The 21,809-nt window shown below is 39.0% G+C and overlaps 1 protein-coding gene across 2 annotated transcripts in view; it reads right to left on the bottom strand.

The window, feature by feature from the left end:
* Positions 1 to 3,548: 3,548 nt before the first annotated feature.
* Positions 3,549 to 21,809, bottom strand: part of ATP7A (ATPase copper transporting alpha) — a 145,939-nt gene continuing 127,678 nt past the window's right edge. For both annotated transcript variants that reach the window (XM_057312681.1, XM_026480122.4), the window contains 6 exons: positions 17,778 to 17,924; positions 16,221 to 16,363; positions 10,426 to 10,629; positions 9,786 to 9,903; positions 7,724 to 7,826; positions 3,549 to 7,354 (listed from right to left, as the gene is read on the bottom strand). In XM_057312681.1, coding sequence (XP_057168664.1) covers positions 7,078 to 7,354; positions 7,724 to 7,826; positions 9,786 to 9,903; positions 10,426 to 10,629; positions 16,221 to 16,363; positions 17,778 to 17,924 — 992 coding nt within the window. In that variant the 3' untranslated portion in view covers positions 3,549 to 7,077. The remainder of the gene's footprint in view (positions 7,355 to 7,723; positions 7,827 to 9,785; positions 9,904 to 10,425; positions 10,630 to 16,220; positions 16,364 to 17,777; positions 17,925 to 21,809) is intronic.

The raw sequence follows: 21,809 nt of genomic DNA, 5'->3' as shown, positions 1-21,809 counted from the left end.
CTTTTCCTTTTCCTAGTCAGTGGTTTTGGGGAAGAGTTTTTTCTCGGGCAATCCCCTTTGCATATTTTCACTCTCTCTGTCTCTTGCTCCTCTCTCTGTGACGGGGGCTCCCTCCCCTCTGCTTTCTCCCCCAAATTAACTCTCTGCAGCTCCCACCTTCCACGATGTGGCCAGGTTTGTTTGTTTTTTAATCTCTCGTTGTGCAGTTTGTTCTCTCAGACCTTGAATGGATTTCTCGGGTGTTCAGAAAGATTTGATATTTATCTAGCTGTGTTCAAGGGACGAGGCAAGCTTAGGGTCCCCCTACTCCTCAGCCGTCTTAGCCGCCTCCTAATTTTAATTTTTCCAGTAAACACATTCTTTAATAGCAAAACTAAAAGTGACGAAGTTTGTCCTCAAATGATTACAGTCTGGAAGACTCCGGTGTGGGTCTTTGACAGATTTGCAGGCATTTCCAGCTTATTCCAAAGCAGTTCGCTTCCAAGGCAGTGCTCTTTATATTTTAATGCACATACAAACAGGGATCCTGTCAACATGTGGGTTCTGGTTCATCTGGTCTGGGGTGGGGAAGCTGATAGTTTGCATTTCTTACAAGCTGAACCAGTGTTTCAACCTAAGAAGGAACAGTAATTTTTTAAATTTAAATTCAATTAATTAACATATAATGCATTATTTGTTTCAGGGGTACAGGTCTGTGATTCATCAGCCTTATATAACACCTGGTGCTCATTACAACACATACAGAGTAATTTATTTTGAACAGAGGCAGCTGGTTCTTTGTGACTATGTGAAAGGACTTTGTCCGACAGCTGTGGTCCTAAATTTATGAATGCACTTAGCTATTCCTCAGTGTGGGAGTGTTATTTTAGTGGAACTGGCACAAAAGTGAAGAGTAACAATTAAGGAAGAAAAGGAAAGGCGAACATTGCTAAGTTTAAGGACTCAGAAGAATGTGATCGGTACAGGCAGTATTTGGGTCAAGCTGGCTGCTATTTTGATGCTCCTCAAATCACATCATATGAGGCCTTCCTACAGGCAAAAGAAGCTCTCTTCGAAATAGGACATGAGCATCTCAGACAGCTCCAGACCAACACCTGATCTACAAACCCAAGTGGCTGTGGCAAGTTTGTCTTTCTAGCCCTATGCTCAGGCCAAGGAAACGGCAGCACTTCCCACTGTGGTTCTGGTGTTTCGGAAATATTATCTCCGTCACTAGCAAGTCTCACAATTCTGCAAGGTAGGTATTCTTGTCCTCATTTTGCACTTGTAGAAACTGAGATTCAGTTAGATTAAGCAACTTGTCCATGGTCACTGTGGTGGGCAGAATAATGTTACTTTCCATGGCAAGAAGAGACTCGGCAGATACAGTTAAGGGTGTTGTGAGGAAGAAATTATTCTGGATCATCGGAGCGGACCCAATGCAACGACACAGGTGTTTATAAGAGGGAGGCAGAAGGGTCAGAGGGAATAGTCGAAAATGGGATGATGGAAGCAAGAGGTTGGAGTGATAGGAGGAAGGGGTCCTGAGCCAACAACTGTAGGCAGCCCCTAGGAGCTGAAAAAGGCAAGGAAGTGGATTCCTCCTAGAGCCTATAGAAGTAATACAGACTTGCTGACACTTGGATTTTAGCTTGAGACCAATTTCAGACTCTGACCTCCAGAACTCCAGATAAGACACCAAGTTTGCCGCAATTTTTTTACAGCATCAAGAAGAAACTAATAGTCACCCAGGTAGTAAGTGGCAGAACTGGGAGTTTGCAAATAGGTCCTGGGGGCTCCAAAATCACTGCTCTTCCCATCACTATGGGGGATGTGATGATTTTTAAGAAAGGAAGGATAGAAAAGTGGGGTCCTGGGGTCCTGGGATCGAGCCCCACGCTGGGAATCCCTGCTCAGCAGGAAGTCTGCCTCTCCCCCTACGCGCCCCCCCACCCCGTCACGCTCACTCTCTCAAATAAATAAAATCTTTAAAAAAGAAAAGAAAAGTGGAAAGTAAAAAGCTGCGAGAGGGGCGCCTGGGTGGCACAGCGGTTAAGCGTCTGCCTTCGGCTCAGGGCGTGATCCCAGCGTTATGGGATCGAGCCCCACATCGGGCTTCTCCGCTGGGAGCCTGCTTCTTCCTCTCCCACTCCCCCTGCTTGTGTTCCCTCTCTCACTGGCTGTCTCTCTCTGTCAAAAAAATAAATAAAATCTTTAAAAAAAAAAAAGCTGCAAGAATCAAGAAGAGCTGAGCAGAGTTGATCCTGGGGTTTACTTTCCCCAAAATCTCTTCCACAGGGCCAGATGTTTTTCATTTCAATAACGTTATTTGGATTGAAAACAATCTTTCCAAATAATTGCAAATACTTCTGGCCAGATTTAAAGGGCACTGGCATTTTAGGATGGGTGAAATTAATCTCTGTTTTTGTCCTATTACTTGGTGATAAAACTGCACTGAGGAAATCGAAGTTTTGATTGGGTGAGGCAAAGCAAGTAATGTTAAAGTAATGGCAACACTTCCGCTTATCAACAGGCCTGGGGGCATGGATCTGGACACTGACAATGAAAAGCTGGGGGCCACTCCAGGGCCATAGGTACATTATGCGAAAGACTACACAGCCTATTTCAAACTTTTCCAGAGAGAAGACTGTATGGAAGTTCTCCGATTTCTTAAGTTGCATGAGATCCTATTTATAATAGCATCTTCACTTGAACCTTGTCCTGGAGTCTTGCCTTTCATCCCTCACTTCTAATTCATCTCCACAACCAGTGGTCACATCCACGAAGAGGAAGCTATTAAGCAAGTAGGGTTGGTTGGCTCCAGTCACATTTGTGAAAAATACAGCTCTACCTCTCCTGTCTTGGTTTGAATTTTAGCAGGGACTTCGACGCCTTAACATAGCAAGCATTCCCAAATAGGAAGGTTTTCTGGTTTTTGGTTTTGTTTTTTGTCTGGAAGGTTTTGAAACCACACCTGGGATGTTGCCATCCTGAACATCCTTCCGGGTTAGTCAAGACACCGACAGAAGACGGAGGCTGAGCAGCTAAGTGGATGGTTCAGGGATTTTACTCTTATGTTTCCAGTTCCAATCCTATCTCATCAACCTGAATAGTCTCAAGATTGGGGGAGAGAAGTGAAAATGAGGTTTTCCTTTACAGTAAGTTTAAAACCCTTTCCTTAACCCACAAAAGTGCTTGGTAAGGGACTATATTTTGTGTGTGATCCTCAAACACTGTAGAGGGAGCCCCAAATGCAAGAAAACCTCTTGTCTCCGTTAAGCTCATTTGGGGTAGACAGTATCAAGAATGTATTAGAGACTACAAAATTCCTTCTGAGGACAACTATATTCCTTTCTTTGTTTCTCAGCCTCACTAAATGATACGGCAGTGGGGTGGAACTGAAGGAAACCAGAGTTCTCTTCCCTCCCACTCGCAGTGAATGTGTAGTGCTGCCTCCAGTCCTGCCCCATCATCGATGAACAGTCAAAAAAAGAACTAAACCAGGGTAGTGTGGAACTGCTGGAAGAGGAGTTGGATGGTTTAACAAAAGAGACACTGACAAAAAACCATTTCTCTACAATACTATAATTATAAATTTGAAGGCACATCCGTGGCAGAAATATGATCAATTACATGCTTATGGAAAAACAAACTACTGAATATCTTAACTGTAGTAGATGATTATTGCACAACATTGTCCACTGCTGTCTTGGGCACCAATCAATGTTTAACAATGTTTAGTTAAACATTTAACTCAAAACATAAGGTTGAGACGCCTGGTTTTGGCTACACAAGGTATCTATTATCAATGCCATGATAGAAGCTCTTTTAATTGAAGAACAAGATTTCAGGTTTTTGGGCGTTCCCTGGTTATTCACACCGGATAAACTTTCAGAGGGACTACAGAAACTTAGGGTAAAAATAGCTAATAATTCGGCATGAATCCATATTTTTTATATTTGGAAAAATAATATTTTTAGATAGAGAAAAGTAAGAAATAAACAAGCAAAAAATCCAAAGGGAGTGATTCCAGGAATGTTTTTATTCTTATTAAAATAACCAATAACCAGATGCCTCACCCAAAGAAAATAACAAAATAGAGTAAAATAAATATTAAGAAAAATAAATTTAAAGCAAGACTCACAAGAAATGGGAAAAAATTCTCAAAGAACATACATTCTTGATTTTAAGCTGTGTACATAAAAGACATGCACACTTAAATTTTTGGAAACATCTTGTCTACAGTGCTATTTTAAGCATTCTGAAGAAAGAAGACATCTGAAAAAAGAAAAAAAACTTTTAAAAAGTTAAAGCACAATATAAAACTTTTTGTTCACAAGGCATCAAGTTTAACACTCCAAAATGCTGATACTAAACTAGGAGAAAGAACATCTCTGTTTTCACAACTGACTGCCATACTTCTTTAGACTATAACACTAAATATTCTAGTTGTGTTTTTAACCTTTGAAATTCAAAAGGCATCTTTGGATATTCAAGATAAAAGGTGCCCCATAGTTGAGTCAGAACCAGCACTGAATATCAAAACATCCTTGTTATCTTCAGACTGAGGGCATGGTTACCGAGTGAATACAGAAGAGTGATAAAGGAACAACAAATAAAGAACTTCAGATATTCAAATATCAAATTCAAATATAAATCCATTTTCCTTCAATACGGTAAATATGTGTGTGTACATACGTATGTGTGTACATATGTATGAACAGACATACACATACACATTTATAACATTTGTTCTCACTAGTCACTACTTACTTAAAGCTAGTTACTAACTGAAAGCAATGTTTTTGATCCTGATATCATCTCTCTCTCTCTCTCTCTCTCTCTCTCATGTGAATACAGCTGCTCTATGAAGCTAATGCGAGTTCAGGATTACAAGAGACTTGCGGTAGAGAATTCAAAGATGGTTACAGATATTTAAAATCGGATTCTTTCTAAACATGTTTTCTGTTCTGATAGTAAGGGTTGAAATTAAATCCTTGATTTTTCCCAGACTATAGGCTGCTCTTCTCACTGTCCCGGGTCCCTTGGCAAGTGGAGCCCAAAAGGACAACTCTACACATAGAAATAAAAGTAGTAACTGGCTGTGTTCAAGTGTTTCAAAGACAGAGAAAGAGTAAGTAAGGGAGAAAGAGAGAGACGTGCTTCTTTTTCTCAAAAGTCTATTATACATTTGTCCTATTAGCTGTTTCTTCTGGAAGAAACAAGTTGTGGCAGGATGAGTCACTTGAATTAAAACAAAAAACAAATATTAAAATTCAAAGTGGAAGCATGGAAGACGGCACAGGCATTTAAAGAGCCTAGACATACAAACACATTCATATTTCATTAAGATGGGTTTGCCTTTCTAGATTAATAGCACCTTCATCAATAGTTTCAATTCTCTCTTTAAGATAGTTGAGATAAAAATGAGATTTTTTTCCAAATCTGAAAAGACAACATGGAATAATGTGGTAAACTTTTATGTGTGTGTATGAAAGGATAAGAGAGAAAGGAAGTAGGAGAGGAAGAAACCCATCCCCCACTCCCATCCGATTATAGATTCTGCCCTAAAAAAACTGATTATTAATATTCATTACAGACCTCAAGGGGAGAAAAGAACAACATTTACTGAGTGCAAATCCTATGTGCTAGGCATTGTGCTAACAGCTTTACATATGGCGATGGGAACAAAATATGAAGAATTTATTTATTTTCACTTCCGTATTCCGCACATGAAATCCATCTTGCAATTAATGAGGAATTTAAACAGTGATAAAAGTACCAGATCTCTGACCAGTGTATTAACTCCTAGGCACTCAGAGGGCGATTTCTAAATGAATATGGCACTGAGAACAGCCCCTGAATTTGAGAACCATGCTAACTAGCAAGGGCAAATGTTTTACACTAGAGAAAAAGTATAGATTTAGCTAAAAAGTATCACAAACTAGGGAAATTCTCATTTCTGTATTATAATTTATTATAGTTTTTGGTAAATGCAGCTTTGTGTAATAGCATTATTTTAAAGTCATTTTGAGAAGTCATCTAAAATACTAAAATATAATTAAAATCTACTAAATTATATATACCAGCTAAAGTCTTGTATTCTCTCCATAAAAGGACAAATTTAGTGAATCCAGGTAATTTCTTATGACCCGTATATGTTAAAGGTGGTAGTGTTAATCTCTGAAAAAGTCAACTGTGGAAGAGGCTCAAAATCTTAAGTTTCTGGACTGAGGCTGCTAGAGTAAGAACAATTGATAGTGAAACTCAGCAGGAGTGAAGTGAAAGTTTGTACAGAGCTAGGGAGTCAATGAAAGAAGAATCTGATTTTTTTTTTTTTTTTACAACAGCGGGAAGATAAGAAACGAGGAACCCTATGGACCCTTAGGGTCTTTTGGGCTACAAAATAAAGAAAGGAAGAAGATGTTGGAAAAGTTGTCAGTTATCTTTATCAATCAAAAATCACCTACACTTAGCTCACTCGAAAGAACAACAACAACAACAACAACAAAACGTACTAGGGCATCTAAGAAGGCAACGGCAAAGACAAAGATGCAGGGAGAATAAGGGGGGAAGAAAGCCTGTAATAAATAAGGCACGTCTATTTTTAAACAGTTTCTACTGTTTTCCTTCTAAAACCAGATGCTTGATACAGTGTTTTAAAAGCCCTTGCTCCCCAAGCTGGCAGGGATGAGAGCTCAAGAATGTCCTCAAGATCATGGTCTCAGATCTTCAAACTTTTAAGTATCCTTTTTCTTGAGCCTTTTCTTTTTGGTCAAATAAAAAAGTATCCATCACTTTAGCAGCAATTCAGCAATCTTCAATTGTAGGGCTTGTTGTAAACCTCACTGGCCTACCTTATCTGTTATTAGTGAAAACAAAGAGTATTGGAAATTCATTTTAAATAAAGCTAGGTTGAGAGCTAATGCTCTGAAAAAAGATATTTTTGCCATTAGACAAATGCAATTCAAAGAGATTCCCTAACGTAAGGGCACGAGACCGATATAAAAGCCTTCCACACATTTTGAAGTTAAGGAGACATCATTCATGCTGTATCAGTGCATAACCACATCAGCTAGTAGCATCCTGTGTGGCCTGTTACAATGTGGTGTCATCATCTTCCCTGCAGTCTCCCACCAGAAGTGAATGCTTGTCAGGTTCACCAGTACCAATGCTGTTTAGGGACCGTTTATCAGACAGTAGTGAATTTATGGAGGCTCTGCTGTAATTAACAAACCGGTCCAGCAAACCCAGTTTAGGAGAATTTCTCGAGGTGTCATCTATTCCAACATGAACGCTGATCTCTGAAGGCCTTTTCTGTCCCATCTGGCTTCGGGCATGCAGTTCGTAATTCTCGTAAGTTGGTTTTCTATAACTGAACACATGCAAAAATACACTAGTTTGAAACAACCAAATAGGAACTAGACACCTGTTATGGTCAAAACTGGAAATACATTTGCCAGGTATGAAAGCTACAAAGGTGGCTCCCGCTAGGAAAGTAACTCAAAAAAACTGTATGAAGTCACATGGTCAGAAATACTACTTCTCAGAGCTCCGGTACTACATTTTACCCCACTCAGTGCTGTGGTTGCTAGGCAGAGACTACAGAAGATGACAATGACATAGTTAACATTTATTATTAAGAACAGTTGGGGCCCATCAGACAAGAATAAGACCTACCAAGACTGACTGTGGATGATAAAAGGAATATAAAATACAAACGTGAGCAAGCCATCATACTTACAGCTTAAGGAAGAGAGAAGAAAGTACTACTGAAACAGATGAGGCAGCCATTGCCGCAGATCCCATCCAGGGCTGCAAAACCAAACCGATAGGCATAAAAACTCCTAGGAAACAAGTTTGGATTAGTTAGAGCAGGCAGTATTAAACAGATTATTAATGTGTTTCTAATAGATACATACAAATCAGTTCCCTGTTTGATATTTATTCAGCACTTTATATGTGAAAAATTGGCAGTGACGTAAATCGCCACCAACAGGAAGATAGAGTGTTGCTGTGAACATTCTTGTACATGTCTCCTTGTGCACACGGTGGAGACTTTCTCTAGGGTATACCTAGAGGTGAAACTGGATTATAGCATGGGCACATCTTCAACTTTAGGTGGATATTCCTCAGTTGTTCTCCAAAGTGCCTCGGACCAGATCATAATCCCAGCAATAGTGTGTGAATAGTGTATGAATTTGACAGACATTTGAACATTTGGCTTATATGATAGGGATAAGATACACTTACTGTACTTCTAACTTTTTCTGTGCTTATCTGTATTTTTCTTTTTTCTACAGTGATCATACATTACTTGCATAATTTTTTCCACTCTGCCCCTACTTTTATAATTTTAAAAAAATCATTTGCTCTATGAATTAATCTTTCTGGATTTTGATTGTCCTTTTATTTTTTTGTTCCCTCAGCATTTTGTGTCCTTGTTTATAAACAGGTTTGTAATTGTTCTTACATCATTTTGTGTCCTTCTTTGGCTCTCAAACCAGAAACAACAAGAAGAAAGTGATAACTATTTCTCTTCTGTTATTACCAACTCCTGGGGCGCCCAGGTAGCTCAGCTGGTTAAGCATCCAACTCTTGGTTTTGGCTCAGGTCATGATCTCAGGGTCGTGAGATCAAGTCCCACATTGGGCTCTGTGCAAGGCGTGGAGCCTGCTTAAGATTCTCTCTCTCCCTCTCCCTCTGCCCCTCTCCCTACACTCTCTTTCTCTCTCTAAAAAAAAATACAATTTATTACTAACTCCTACCAAGTCCCTAAGTACAGGACATTAACAAACGTTTATTTAAAAATTCTAAATTGCTTTTTCTTGGTCATATTCCTTTATTCAATCTCCCTCCCTCTCCCACTTCCCCACTTTTTCTCCTCCCCCTCTCTCCCTTCTCCCACCCCGTCTGTCTCTGTCTCTCTCTTTTTCTCTCATGGTACCCAAACTTAAAAAAAACCAACCCTGTTGGCTATCAGAATGTTAAGAGCAAAAAAATTCTCAGTATGCTATAATTATAACTATGTAACAAGACAAAAACAAAAACACTAATGCAAAGTAAAAAAAGACTAGAAGTAAATACACTAAAATGCTAACAGTACTTGTATTTGGGTATTGAGATTAAAAGTAAATTTGTTCTTGGGGCACCCAGGAGGCTCGGTCTGCTTAAGCGTCTGACTCTTGATTCTGGCTCAGGTCATAATCTCACTGAGACTGAGCCCTGTATCGGGCTCCATGCTCACAGGCAAGTCAGCTGTAGATTCTCTCTCCCTCTCTGCTCGTGCTCTCTCTCTTTCTCTCTAAAATAAATACATAAATCGTTATCTGTTCTCTTCAGTAAAAGATAAATAAATAAGTAAATAAATATAAACATAAATATAAATGTGAGAGCACATGCAGAAAGAGATGAAACATTGTGGCAGAGTATTATTAATTTGTAAATTTAAATGAAGACTATAAGGTTTTCATTATATCTTTCTTCCTGGTTATACATAGCTTTGAAATTTTTCAAAATAGAAAGTAATAAATTAATATAAATATTAATATAAATTAATAAAATATAAAGTAATAAATCAATATAAATATAAATATAAAATAAACCTATCAGAATGTTTATATATTTTATGCCATAATGAACATTGCTCAAAATTACAATTATTGATTTTAATATTACCTTTCACCACACCAGCAGGCTACATATAAAAACTGAACTCAAAGCTAGTAGTAAGATAAAAAACTTCCAATATGATAGGTCTCTAATGACTTCAGAGGAAAAAGTAATACTAGCTAACAGTCACATACCAGCAGCTATGGGAATTCCAACTAGATTATAAATTAGCGCAAAAACAAAATTTATCCGAATCCTCTTGACAGTCTTCCTTGATAAGTCAATACTTGCCACTACATCCAGAAGATCATTCTGAGAACAGAAATATTTGTGATATTAGTGAGAGACTCTAACTTAACGAGTACTTTTGTATTTGATACTGTGATTCTAAAGACGATGTGTACCTTACGGTGGGTAATGAATTAACTATAAATTTCAAATACTGCTGAAAATTTCAGTCAGCCTTAGAAGATGTTTTTCAGGAATTTTTCTCAGGGGTCTAGAAAACACTTTTTGGGTTATATGCTGCTACACAGATTACCTCCCTTAAAATAATTTCAGCAAGTGTTTTTTGAAGATAATTTTATTATAAGTATATTCCCCAATCTTATTCTTTAACTTTAGAAGCTTGTCATTCTCATTTGCTTTGTTTGAGAAAGTCTGGAACTAATTAGTATGACTTCTCATACTCCCATCTTGAATTCTCCTAGTCTCAAAGACTAGGAGCACGGGAGTTAGAAGGAAAGAATTGTTCTACTCGACATACTTTACAACATTATCCCTGACCATGCGGAGCAATATCACAGACCTCAAAGTTCAGGCCACAGCACTTACCCTTATCAAAACCACATCAGCTGCTTCAATGGCTACATCTGTACCCGTGCCAATGGCAATTCCTACATTAGCCATCGCCAGGGCTGGAGAGTCATTGATCCCATCTCCTACCATTGCAACCCGTTTCCCCTCCTCCTGAAGTTGCTTCACCTTAGCAACCTTATGAGAAGGGAGAACTTCAGCAAACACCTTTGTAATGCCAACCTACATGAGGAAAAATAAACTCAATTCATTGCAAGAAATATTACCAGTACCTTAAATATAACACAGCAATAATGAGCATCGTTTTCTACCCACCAGAGAGCTAAAATTTCAAAAACTGATAATATCCAGTGATAGTAAGGATATGGAGAAATGAGCTCTCATATATATTCTCGGTGGGTGTGTAAACTTTTGTCGTCTTTTTGGAGGACATTTGACAGGATCTATCAAAATGCACACATCATTTGCGCAATTCCACTTCTAGCCATATTCTGGACATATTTATACAAGTATGAAAAGATATATGTTTGACTTCCAGGGAAGATGGCAAAGTGGGGGATGCTGGGCTCACCTCATCCCATAGATGCAACTGGATACACCCACATCAGTATGAATGGCCCAGAGAACGGACTAAGGACTGGCGGAACAGACTCTCCACAGTTAGGTACAGAGAAGAGGCCATGTTGAGGAAGGTGTGGAGGGGGACATACGGTCTGGAGCCAGGTGGACTCATGGGACAGTCTGTGGGAGGGAAGAGTGTGGTGGATCTGGAGAGGGGAGAGGAACAGACCCCTACACTGGGTGCCCCAGGCACAGGGGCCTGCATAGGGAAGGCAAGTCCCCACAGAGTCTGGCTTTGAGAACCAGAGGGGCCTGGCTTTGCAAGTTCTTACAATCAGTGGGGCTTAACACCTGGAACTTCAAAAATCAGCTGCTTCAGCTCTGGGAGAACCAGAGGGCAATAAGAAACTGAGTCCCCCCCACCATGTAGACAGCACAACAAACAGCTTCTAGAGCACAGAAGCAGCAGTTTGAAAAATGCCTGGAGTACACAGGAGGGAGATTCGTTTACTAATGTCAGAGTGTGTGCAGCAGAGGCAGGGATCTTTGGGAGACTTCTCCAAGAACAAAAGAACTGGCAGGCAGCATTTCCCTCCCCTGCCCCCAGCCTAGATACACCAACACCTGTGGTAAGTAGCACAGTGCCAGCTCTCTCCACGTAGATTACTAACAGTGTGCCTGGCTGCCACACAATTCTGCAGATCCACCCCCTCCAACCCGGCCAGACTCAGCAGTTTTCCCTGGTGACTACAGGTCCCCTCCCACTGCAGGCCAGCGCAGACCTTGCTGGAACCCCACGCCCTGCCTACGCTCTCTCCCATAGACGTGCCCCCTCCCGTATGCCGTATGCCCTCAGCCAGGGCCCATCCGAAGTGGTGCCACAAGCCTGGCAGGGCAGGGGTCCAAACCACTCCAAAGTGGCTCCGGCCCCAAGCAGAGAGGAAGATAATCACACACACAAGTCCAACTGGGGCCCTAGCAGTGTGTGGGAGGTAGATATCGGGTCTGATGGCAGGCTCTACCCACCTAAGAAAGCTTCTCAGGGGACAACACGGGGAGAGCACCCTATAGTTTGGTGCTACTGCATCTCTGGCAAACACCTGCTCGGACTCAGCTCATGCTCAAAGCAGCCCCAGACCGGCTCACTGACGCCACAGGGACCAAATCTTGCCACCACCAGGCAAAGAGAGACACTGTCGACAACTGGACGGAAGGCAAACGTGGCTCAGCCAAAATAGTCCAGTGCATGCAGCACACATAGAAGACACCAGCAGAGTGTCAGATCTAGTGAGCAGGGGACACTGTACTACGGGGGTACTGAAGGACCTCTTCTTCATAAGGACACCAGTTTCAAGAGCAGGAGATATAGCTGACTTTTCTAACACATAGAAACAGACACAGAAAGTTCAACAGAATGAGGAGACAGAGGACTACGTCCCAAACGAAAGAACAGGACACTATCACAGCAAGAGAGCTAAATGAAATGAAAATAAGTAATATGCCTGATAGATAACTTAAAGTAAGGGTCATAAGGATACTCACTGGACTTAAGAAAACAGTGGAGACTTCAGTGTGACCATCAACAAAGAGATAGGAAACATAAAAAAGAAGCAAATGGAGATGAAGAACTCAATAGCTAAAATTAAAAAATATACTACAGAGAATAAACAGGAGACTAGAGGGCCCACAGCAAACATCATCCTTAATGGTGAAAAACTGAGAGCTTTTCCCCTAAGGTCAGGAAGAGAACAAGGATGTCCACTTTTATTCAATATAGTATCAGATGTCCTTGCCACAGCAATCAGACAACAAAAAGAAATAAAAGGCATCTGGGGCACCTGGGTGGCTCAGTCAGTTAAGCGTCTGCCTTCGGCTCAGGTCATGATCTCAGGGTCCTGGGATTGAGCCCTACATCAGGCTCCCTGCTCAGCAGGGAGTCTACTTCTCCCTCTCCCTCTGCCTCTGCCCCTGACTCATGCTCTCTCTCTCTAATAAATAAAAAATATTTTTAAAAAAGAAATAAAAGGCATCCAAATTGGTGAGGAAGAAGTAAAACTTTCACTATTTGCAGATAACATCATACTATATATAGAAAGGCCTAAGGACTTCACCAAAAAACTACTAGAACTGATGAGAGAATTCAGTAAGGTCGCAGGATACAAAATCAATATACAGAAATCCATTGCATTTCTAAACACTAATTACACAGTAGCAGAAAGAGAAATTAAGAAAACAATAGCATCTACAATTACACCAAAAATAATGGAATATGTAGGAATAAGCTTAATCACAGAGGTGAAAGTCCGGTACTCTGAAAACTATAAAACACTGATGAAAGCCATCGAAGATGACACAGGCAAATGGGAAGATACTCATAGATTGGAAGAACAAATGTTAAAATGTCCATACAACCCAAAGCAATATACAGAGGTAATGCAATCCCTATCAACATACCAACAGCATTTTTCACAGAACTGGAACAAATAATCTTAACATTTGTATGGAACCACAAAACACTCTGAATAGCCAAAGTAATGTTGAAAAAGAACAAAAGTGGAGGTATCACAATCCAATATTTCAAGATATACTACAAAGTTGTGGTAATCAAAACAGTATGGTACTGCCACAAAAACAGACACATAGATCAGTGGAACAGAACAGAGAGTCCAGAAAAAAAAACCAGGATTATATGGTCAATTAACCTTTGAAAAAAAGAGGTGAGAATATGCCATAGGAAAAAACAAATCTTTAACAAATGGGGTCAGAAAAACTGAACAGTTATGTACAAAAGAATGAAACTGGACCACTTTCTTACACCATAGTAAAATAAATTCAAAATGGATTAAAGAACTAAATGCGAGACAGGAAATCATAAAACTCCTAGCAGAGAACACAGGCAGTAATTTTTCCAACTTTGGCCAGAGCAACATCTCTCTAGATAGGTCCACTGAGGCAAGGGAAACAAAAGCAAAAATTAACTACTGGAATAACATCAAAATAAAAAGCTTCTACACAGTGAAGGAAACAATCAACAAAACTAAAAAGCAACCTACAGAATGGGAGAAGATATTTGTATATGACCTATCTGATAAAGGGTTGATATCCAAAATATATAAAGAACTTATCAAATTCAACACCCAAAAAACAAATAATCCAATTTAAAAATGGGCCGAAGACATGAACAGACATTTCTCCAAAGCAGACATACAGACTGGCCAACAGACACGTGAAAAGATTCTCAACATTAGTCATCATGAGGGAAATGCAAATCAAAATCATAATGAGATATCACCTCATACCTGTCAGAATGGCTCAAATCAAAAACTCAAGAAACAGGTGCTAGCAAGGATGTGGAAAAAAGGGAACCCTTGGTCACTGTTGCTGGGAATGCAAACTGGTGCAGCCACTGTGGAAAACAGTGTGGAGGTTCCTCAAATAATTAAAAGTAGAACTACCATATGATCCAGTAATTCCACTACTGGGTATTTACACAAAGAATATGAAAACACTAATTCGAAAAGGTATATGCACTGCTATGATTATTGTAGCATTATTTACAATAGCCAAGATATGGAAGCAGTCCAAGTGTCCATCGATAGATGAATGGATAAAGAATATGTAGTAGGTATATACCATGGAATATTACTCAACCATAAAAAAGAATGAAATCCTGCCATTTGCAACAACATGGACGGATCTAGAGGGTATAATGCTAAGTGAAATAAGTCAGTCAGAGAAAGACAAATAGCATATGATTTCACTCATATGTGGAATTAAAAAAAACAAAACAAACGAACACGGGAAGACAGAGAGACAAGCCAAAAACCAGACTCCTTAACTACAGAGAACAAACTGATGGTCACTAGCGGGGGGTTAAGTGGGAGGATGGATAAAATAGGTGAAGGGGATTAAGAGCACGCTTACCATGATGAGCGCTAATGTATAGAACTGTTGAATTACTATGCTGTACACCTGCGTCTAATATAACACTGTATGTTAACTATACTGGAACTAAAATATAATTTTAAAAAATAAATAAAAAATAAAAAATGAAAGCTCTGTGAAACCCCTCCCAAAAAAAGATGTATGTCCAAAGATTTACATCACTGTCTGTTTGTAACAAAATCTTCAAAACCACCTAAATATCCATCATTAGAGGAATGTTTAAGTAAATTATGATACATCCATACCACAGAATTCCATGTAGTAATGTTGAAAGGCTAAAATAACTTTGTATGTTTAGATATGGACAAAGCTCCAAGGCATATATGTTGTTATGTATAAAAAGCGAACTGCTGGGGCGCCTGGGTGGCTCAGTCGATTTGAGCATCTGCCTTCGGCTCAGGCCATGATCCCAGGGTCCTGGGATTGAGTCCTGCATCGGGCTCCCTGCTTAGTGGGGAGTCTGCTTCTCCCTCTGCCTCTGCCCTCCCCCCTGCTCGTGCTCTCTCCCTCATGCTCTTTCTCAAATAAATAAAATCTTTTAAAAAAATAAAAATAAAAAATAAAAAGCAAACTGCTGAATGAACAATCTTTGGAAAAATGATGTAATTTATGTTGAAAAAACCATAACTATACATTTGTATATGAACACATATGCCTATGAAAAATTGGGGATAGGACTGGACAGAGAGCTTGGGAAAAGGGTGACTTAAACTTTTTACTTTATATCCTTCCACGTTCTTTATATAAGAATGTACTCATCTATTACTTGTGCTATTTAATAGAAGAGGGAGGAGGCATTCTGAAGTAAAAAAGACTAATATGAGAAAAGTTTTGTAGATAAGGCAAATGTGGGGGTCAGGAGCAGAAAATTATGTCAAAGTGGTGCATTAGGCGATGGTTCCACCAGTGATGTTCAGGATGGACTAGAGAGGGAAGTGCCTGGAGCTTTCAGCTGTAATTTAGGCATGAGAGATTGGGCACCTGAGAGTGTGGCTTACGCTGGCAGCACCGGTAAAGAATATGAGCAGCATTTCAAAGGAAGTATCAACAGAAACTGGTGTATGGTGTTGCTGAAGCAACTCATGGATTAAGTAAATGGTTTTTTAGTTATAACAATAACACAAAGTCCAAACTCCTTCCAACACAGCATGCCAACTGTTCTTTAAAGAACCAGATATTGATACTCAGTGATAAGAAAAATAATAGGTAGTATGAATCTTTAGCACTTGGAAGCAAGAAACAAAATGTATATGAAGAACTAGAAGTTACCACACACCCCCACCCCAACAACTAAGTAAACCAATTACCTGAGAAGCAATAGATCTAGCCGTTTTACTGTTGTCTCCAGTCATCAGAACTACTTCTAAGCCCATAGATTTCAAAATATGGACAGCCAATTCTGCTTCAGGCTTCACTGTATCAGCAATAGCTATCAAGCCACACAGCTCATCTAATATGGGAGCACCAGAAAATAAGAGAGTTTGGGAATATGGCGAAGGCAGGAATAATACTCTAACTTAAATTTTGAGAAAGAAATTAATTTTGTTAAGCAAAGTTGTTCAGGGCTTAGCTTAACTCAGAATGTCTCCAAGCCCACACAGGCTGTATTCCACACAGTCTGCAACAAACCTCCATATTTAGTTATGAAAATTTCAGAGTGAGGTAGGGGTTACTAATGAAAGTAGTAATTGGAAAATGAAAAGAGAGATCTTATTGGACACTAAAAGACTCTTTTTTTTCCCCTTCGCGAAGTATTGATCAATAGTCCCAAACAGTTTAGTTCATTTAAAGGTAAATGAAACTGAAAACTAATGCTTTTTTTTTCTTTTTAAGGTGAAGGGGGTGGATTGAGACAAAATTGGCACTTTACACTGGGGAAAGAAATCACTGCAAGTAGTTATTTTATTTTAAAAACAAAAGTAAATGGTATTTTTTGCTCCTTCTGGGCCTAAAAATGTCATAGTTAAGATACTGCCTTCATGCTTAGCAAGGATTATAAATGTTGACTAATTAATCTCACAGCTAGAAATTTACCCAAGAAATAATTTAACAAAAGAAAGCACCTAAAACCTCATATATGTTTATCATAGTGTTATTTATAATAATGAAATATTAGGAATAACTTAAATTTCCAACAAGGGAATTATGAAGTTAGTTATAGTAATATAATAAATTACTGTGTGTGTATATATATATAAATAAATTACTGTATATATATATATGTAATAAAAATAAATAAATTAAGCAGAATTAAAATAAAATTAGAAAATATTTATGAATATAGCAAGTAAATGAATAAAGCAAAATATAATAGTACTTGTACAAGGGATTTTAAATTTTTTTTAATGATTTTTTATTATATTATGTTAGTCACCATACAGGGATTTTAAATTTTTATTCAACTTTATTAAGGTAAACTGTATATGCAAAATACGCCCACTTAAAAACAGCATATATACTAATATTATAATTCTGTACATATATTATATTGTATATAAAATATACACACACATACACACACAACCAGAAATGGAATACACGCAATTAAAACTGACACTGAGTTAGGATGATGAGATTATAGATATTATTTGCTATTACTTTAATGTTATTCTATTTTTAAGTTTAAAAAAAAATCCTTGATTAGCTTTTTTTTAAAAAAACATAGGCCAGGGAGAAAAAACAAAGCCAGGCAAATGCAAAAGAATTCTAAGTTAATCAGTAACAATTATGTATTGCTAACATTTTCACTTTGCATTCAGGCTGCTTTTCAAAAGACCTCAAGTTCAGAAGTCTCTCAAAAATATACATAGAATCATAACTGAGATCATAACATTGAGTCATAGCGTACTCATGGAAAACCTTACCATCAACTGCCACCAATACAGCAGTCCGACCTTTTCTTTCATGTTCGGTCATGGAATCATCTACATCGTTATTAACAACAAGACCGTTTCTAATCATCCACTCCCGGTTACCAATGAGGACTTTGTACTGCTGAGCATTAAGAGCATCTGAAATAAAGTACAGGAAGAACATTTAGTGAGACTGTTTAATATTTGTAACAACACTGTGAGGCACGTTCTTCCTGTCTAACCTTACACAGTCACTATGTTGTATGTTTGGTAGACCGCAGCCTACAACAGTGATTTCCAAATTTTCAAGGAACATACTCTGCTCTTCTATGCCTTTGGGCCTTTGCCCATGTTGCTGTCTCCACCTGGAATGTCCTCACGTCTCCTCTCCAATTATCAAACTCTATCCTATTCTTCAAGAGCCAGTTCAAATGTTACTTTCTTGGTGAAGCTTTCCCTTTGATCTTTCACACAACTGAATTAAATTCAAAATATTTATTGTGCATCAGTAGCTGAATATGGTTGGATGAAAACATATAACCATACTGACATCTCATTTTAAACATGTGACCACTAACTTAACTCAAGTCCTCAGAGTTGTCCGGCAATTCTATACTTCCCTAGTCCATTCATTTTCTGTTCCTTCTAGAGAGCTAGTTTACACCTTCTCTTCTCCCACCCTTATCTATGGCCAGATGATGAATCTGCTTCCTACTTCAGAAAGAAAAGCAATCAGAAGAGAACTTCTGCAAGCTCTCACCGACACATCTAACCAACTACCTGTGCCTATGTCTACACCAATCTAGCTACTCTTCTATTATAAACTGCCCCTGCTCCTGTTTGAGGCCAGCCTCTCCACTTATGCACTAGACTCCCTTCCTTTGCTTTTCTAGAACATTTCTCCTACAATTCTCTCCTCTTTCTCCCGCATAATCCCATTTTCTCTGTCGCACATAGTCCTATCTTTAAAAACAAAACAAAACAAAACAACCTCTCTTGATCTCACTTACCTCTTTACTACTGCCCCATATTTCTGCTTCTGTACACAGCAAAACTTCTTGGAAGTGTTGTCTCTATTGACTATCTCTAATTCATATCTTCCCATTCGCTTGTGAACCCACTCCAATAAAGCTTTCATCTCTACTACTCCAAAGACTTGTTCACACAGTATGCCAGTGATCTTTATTTTCATAAACCTAATGGCTAATTCTTGTTCCTCATCTTACTTGCCCTATTAGAAGCATTTAACACAGCTGATCACTCCCTTCTTCCTCGGCTTCTAGGACACCAAATTCTTATGAGTTACCTCTTCACTCACCACTTCTTCTCAGTCTTCTTTGCTGATCTCCTTGATCTCTTAACCTATTGTACTGTAGGGCTCAATCCTTAAACCATCCCCCCTTCTACCGACTCTCACTCTTTGGTGATCTTATCCATTCTCATAGCTTTAAATACAGTCTACACCAGCTTTGTCCAACAGAATTTGGAAATATTCTATATCTGCTATTTAATACAGTAGCCGCTAACAACATGCGACTGTTGAGCAGTGAAATGTGGCTAGTATGGCTGAAGGGCTGAATTTTAAATTAAATTTATTTTTTAAAGTTTATTTATGTATTTATTTTAAGTAATCTGTACACCCAACATGGGGCTCAAACTCATGACCCCAAGATCAAGAGTCACATGCTCTTCTGACTGAGCCAGCCAGGCAGCCCTGAATTTTAAATTAAATTTAAATAATTTAAGTTTCAGTAGTCACATGTAATGAATGGCTATCATATTGGAAGGCACAGAACTGTAAGTGGATGACTCCCGAATCTACATCTCCAACCTAGTCTGTTTCCTTGAACTCCAGACTTGTGCGGCCAACTGTCTACTTGTTATTTCCATTTATATGGCATCTGCACTTGAATATCTAATAGGCACTCAAATTTAACATGTAAAAAACATGATCAGTTCTCCTCAATATTGCCCTTCTAGTGGTCTTCCCCATTTTATTTAAATGGTAACTTCAAACCTTGGCATAGTTCTTGACTCCTGTTTCTGTCATGCCCCATACCCAATCTGTGAGAAAATTTGTCAGCCAGCTCTCCCTTCAAAACACATCCAGATTCTGATCACTTCTTATGACCTCTACTGTTACCACATTGGTCCAAACCACTCTTCTCTTTCACCTGGATTACGGCAACAGCCTACTAACTCATCTCCCTCCTTCAATCCTTCCCCCCATTCCTCCAACACTGTATTTTTGTCAGAGCAGCCAGGGTAATATTTATAAAACATTAAGTTGGATTCTGGCACTCCTGTACACAAAACTCTCCAATGGTTTCCCATCTCAAGGGTAAAAGCCAAAATTCTTTCAATGTTCTTACATAATCTAGTCCTGTACTACTCTCTAACCTCATCTCTTACCCCTTTCCCACTCATTTACTCTGCTCTAGGCACACTGTTCTCATTGTTGTTTCTCAAACTAGGCTTGGGTACTTAATATCTCTCCTGCCTGGAATGCTCTGGTCACAGACAGTCACATAGCTTTCTCCCTCCCCCTTCTCAGGTTTTTGCTCTAGCACCAACTTATCAATGAGGCCTATTCTGATCATCCTACATAAAATAGGAGACAATCCTCACAGCATTCCCTATACCCCTCTACCCTTCTTTATTTTCCTCTACAACACGATCTCCATCAGACGTATTGTATTTTCTTATCTTTTTGCTCACTGTTTTGTGTTCTCCCACCAGGAATATAAGCTCCCAAAGATAGTGACTCTGTCTATTCTGCTTGTTGCTGATTCTTTAGTGTCTTGAACAGTGCTTAATAAATGTGTCAAATGAACAAAATTACTATGTGTCAGTATGCTTGACACTGGAAGTTCGCAGACAAATAATAAATTGTAGTTTGGTGGAATCAGGCAGGTAAATAAAGTATTACCATGCAGTGTACCCAGCACCAAAAAAATAGAGCTTAAGTACAGTACATATCAGTTGACAAAGGCTTCACTGAAGAGAGATGTGAGCTGAGTTTTGAAAGATGAAAATAAGTTCACGAGGTAGATGCCGCTGTAGACAATGACGTTACCCAGAGAAAACAGTACATGATCTAATAAGCAGGAAATGACACAATGTAAAAAGGAACTGTAAGTAGTTCATATGACTGGAACAGAGTACATGGAGGTCAGTGGAAAAAGACAAAGTGGGTGGTGTAGGTAGGCAGAAGACATATCATGGGGAACGGACCTGGAACAAAGTCCAGAGAGACTGGTCTTCGTCCCACAGGAGACAGCCAGCAAAGCCAGGATCCCTAACAGAATCACGCTGATAGGGTTTAGGATACATGCAAACCTGGAGCACTGGGTGTTATACTAACATAACATAATAAAAAATTATTATTAAAACAATAATAATAAATGCTTCCCAGATTGCTGTAAGCCTTTGGTTAAAAAAAAAAATAAAGGCCTACTCTGCAAAAACAAAACAAAACAAAAAGGATACATGCAAACCTCCAAAACAAAAATTTTTGGCAGGGTGGGCATAACTTTTATCACAGTCCTCCAGAGGTTCATAATTCAAAAATAAATCATAAACCACTATAATAAAAGGTATTAGTCAGACAGTTATATCATCATATTTGCAGGTTAGCAAAATCACTAAGGCACAAATGGGTGGGAAGGTGCTAGAACACTTAGGTGGCTATATTATATTTTGGGGCAGATGGACAGATCGGACAGAAACTCGGGAAAACAGGCCTTGGCTAGAGATGTGGATTTTGGGGTGGTAGTAGAAGCCTACAGGTGGCAGAACAAGCAATAGACATGAATGAGATTGTACAGAGAGTATATAAAGTGAGAAAAAGACAAAGAACAAAGCCCTGGGGGTCCCCAACATTTGAGAGCAGGAGAAAAGAGAAATCAGAGGAGGTTTGGAAGCAACAGCCAGGTAGGTGAGAGGATAATCTAGAGAACAGATGGTCATGAAATTAAAAGAAGAAAGAGCTTTAGGAAGGAAGCAATGGTCAACATTCTCAAATGCCTTAATGACATTCTCAAA

The sequence above is a fragment of the Ursus arctos genome, chromosome X (genome assembly GCF_023065955.2).
Source record: "Ursus arctos isolate Adak ecotype North America chromosome X, UrsArc2.0, whole genome shotgun sequence".
Classification (NCBI taxonomy): domain Eukaryota; kingdom Metazoa; phylum Chordata; class Mammalia; order Carnivora; family Ursidae; genus Ursus; species Ursus arctos.
Note: the sequence above shows the minus strand (reverse complement) of the source record. Positions and strands in the feature narration are given on the sequence as shown.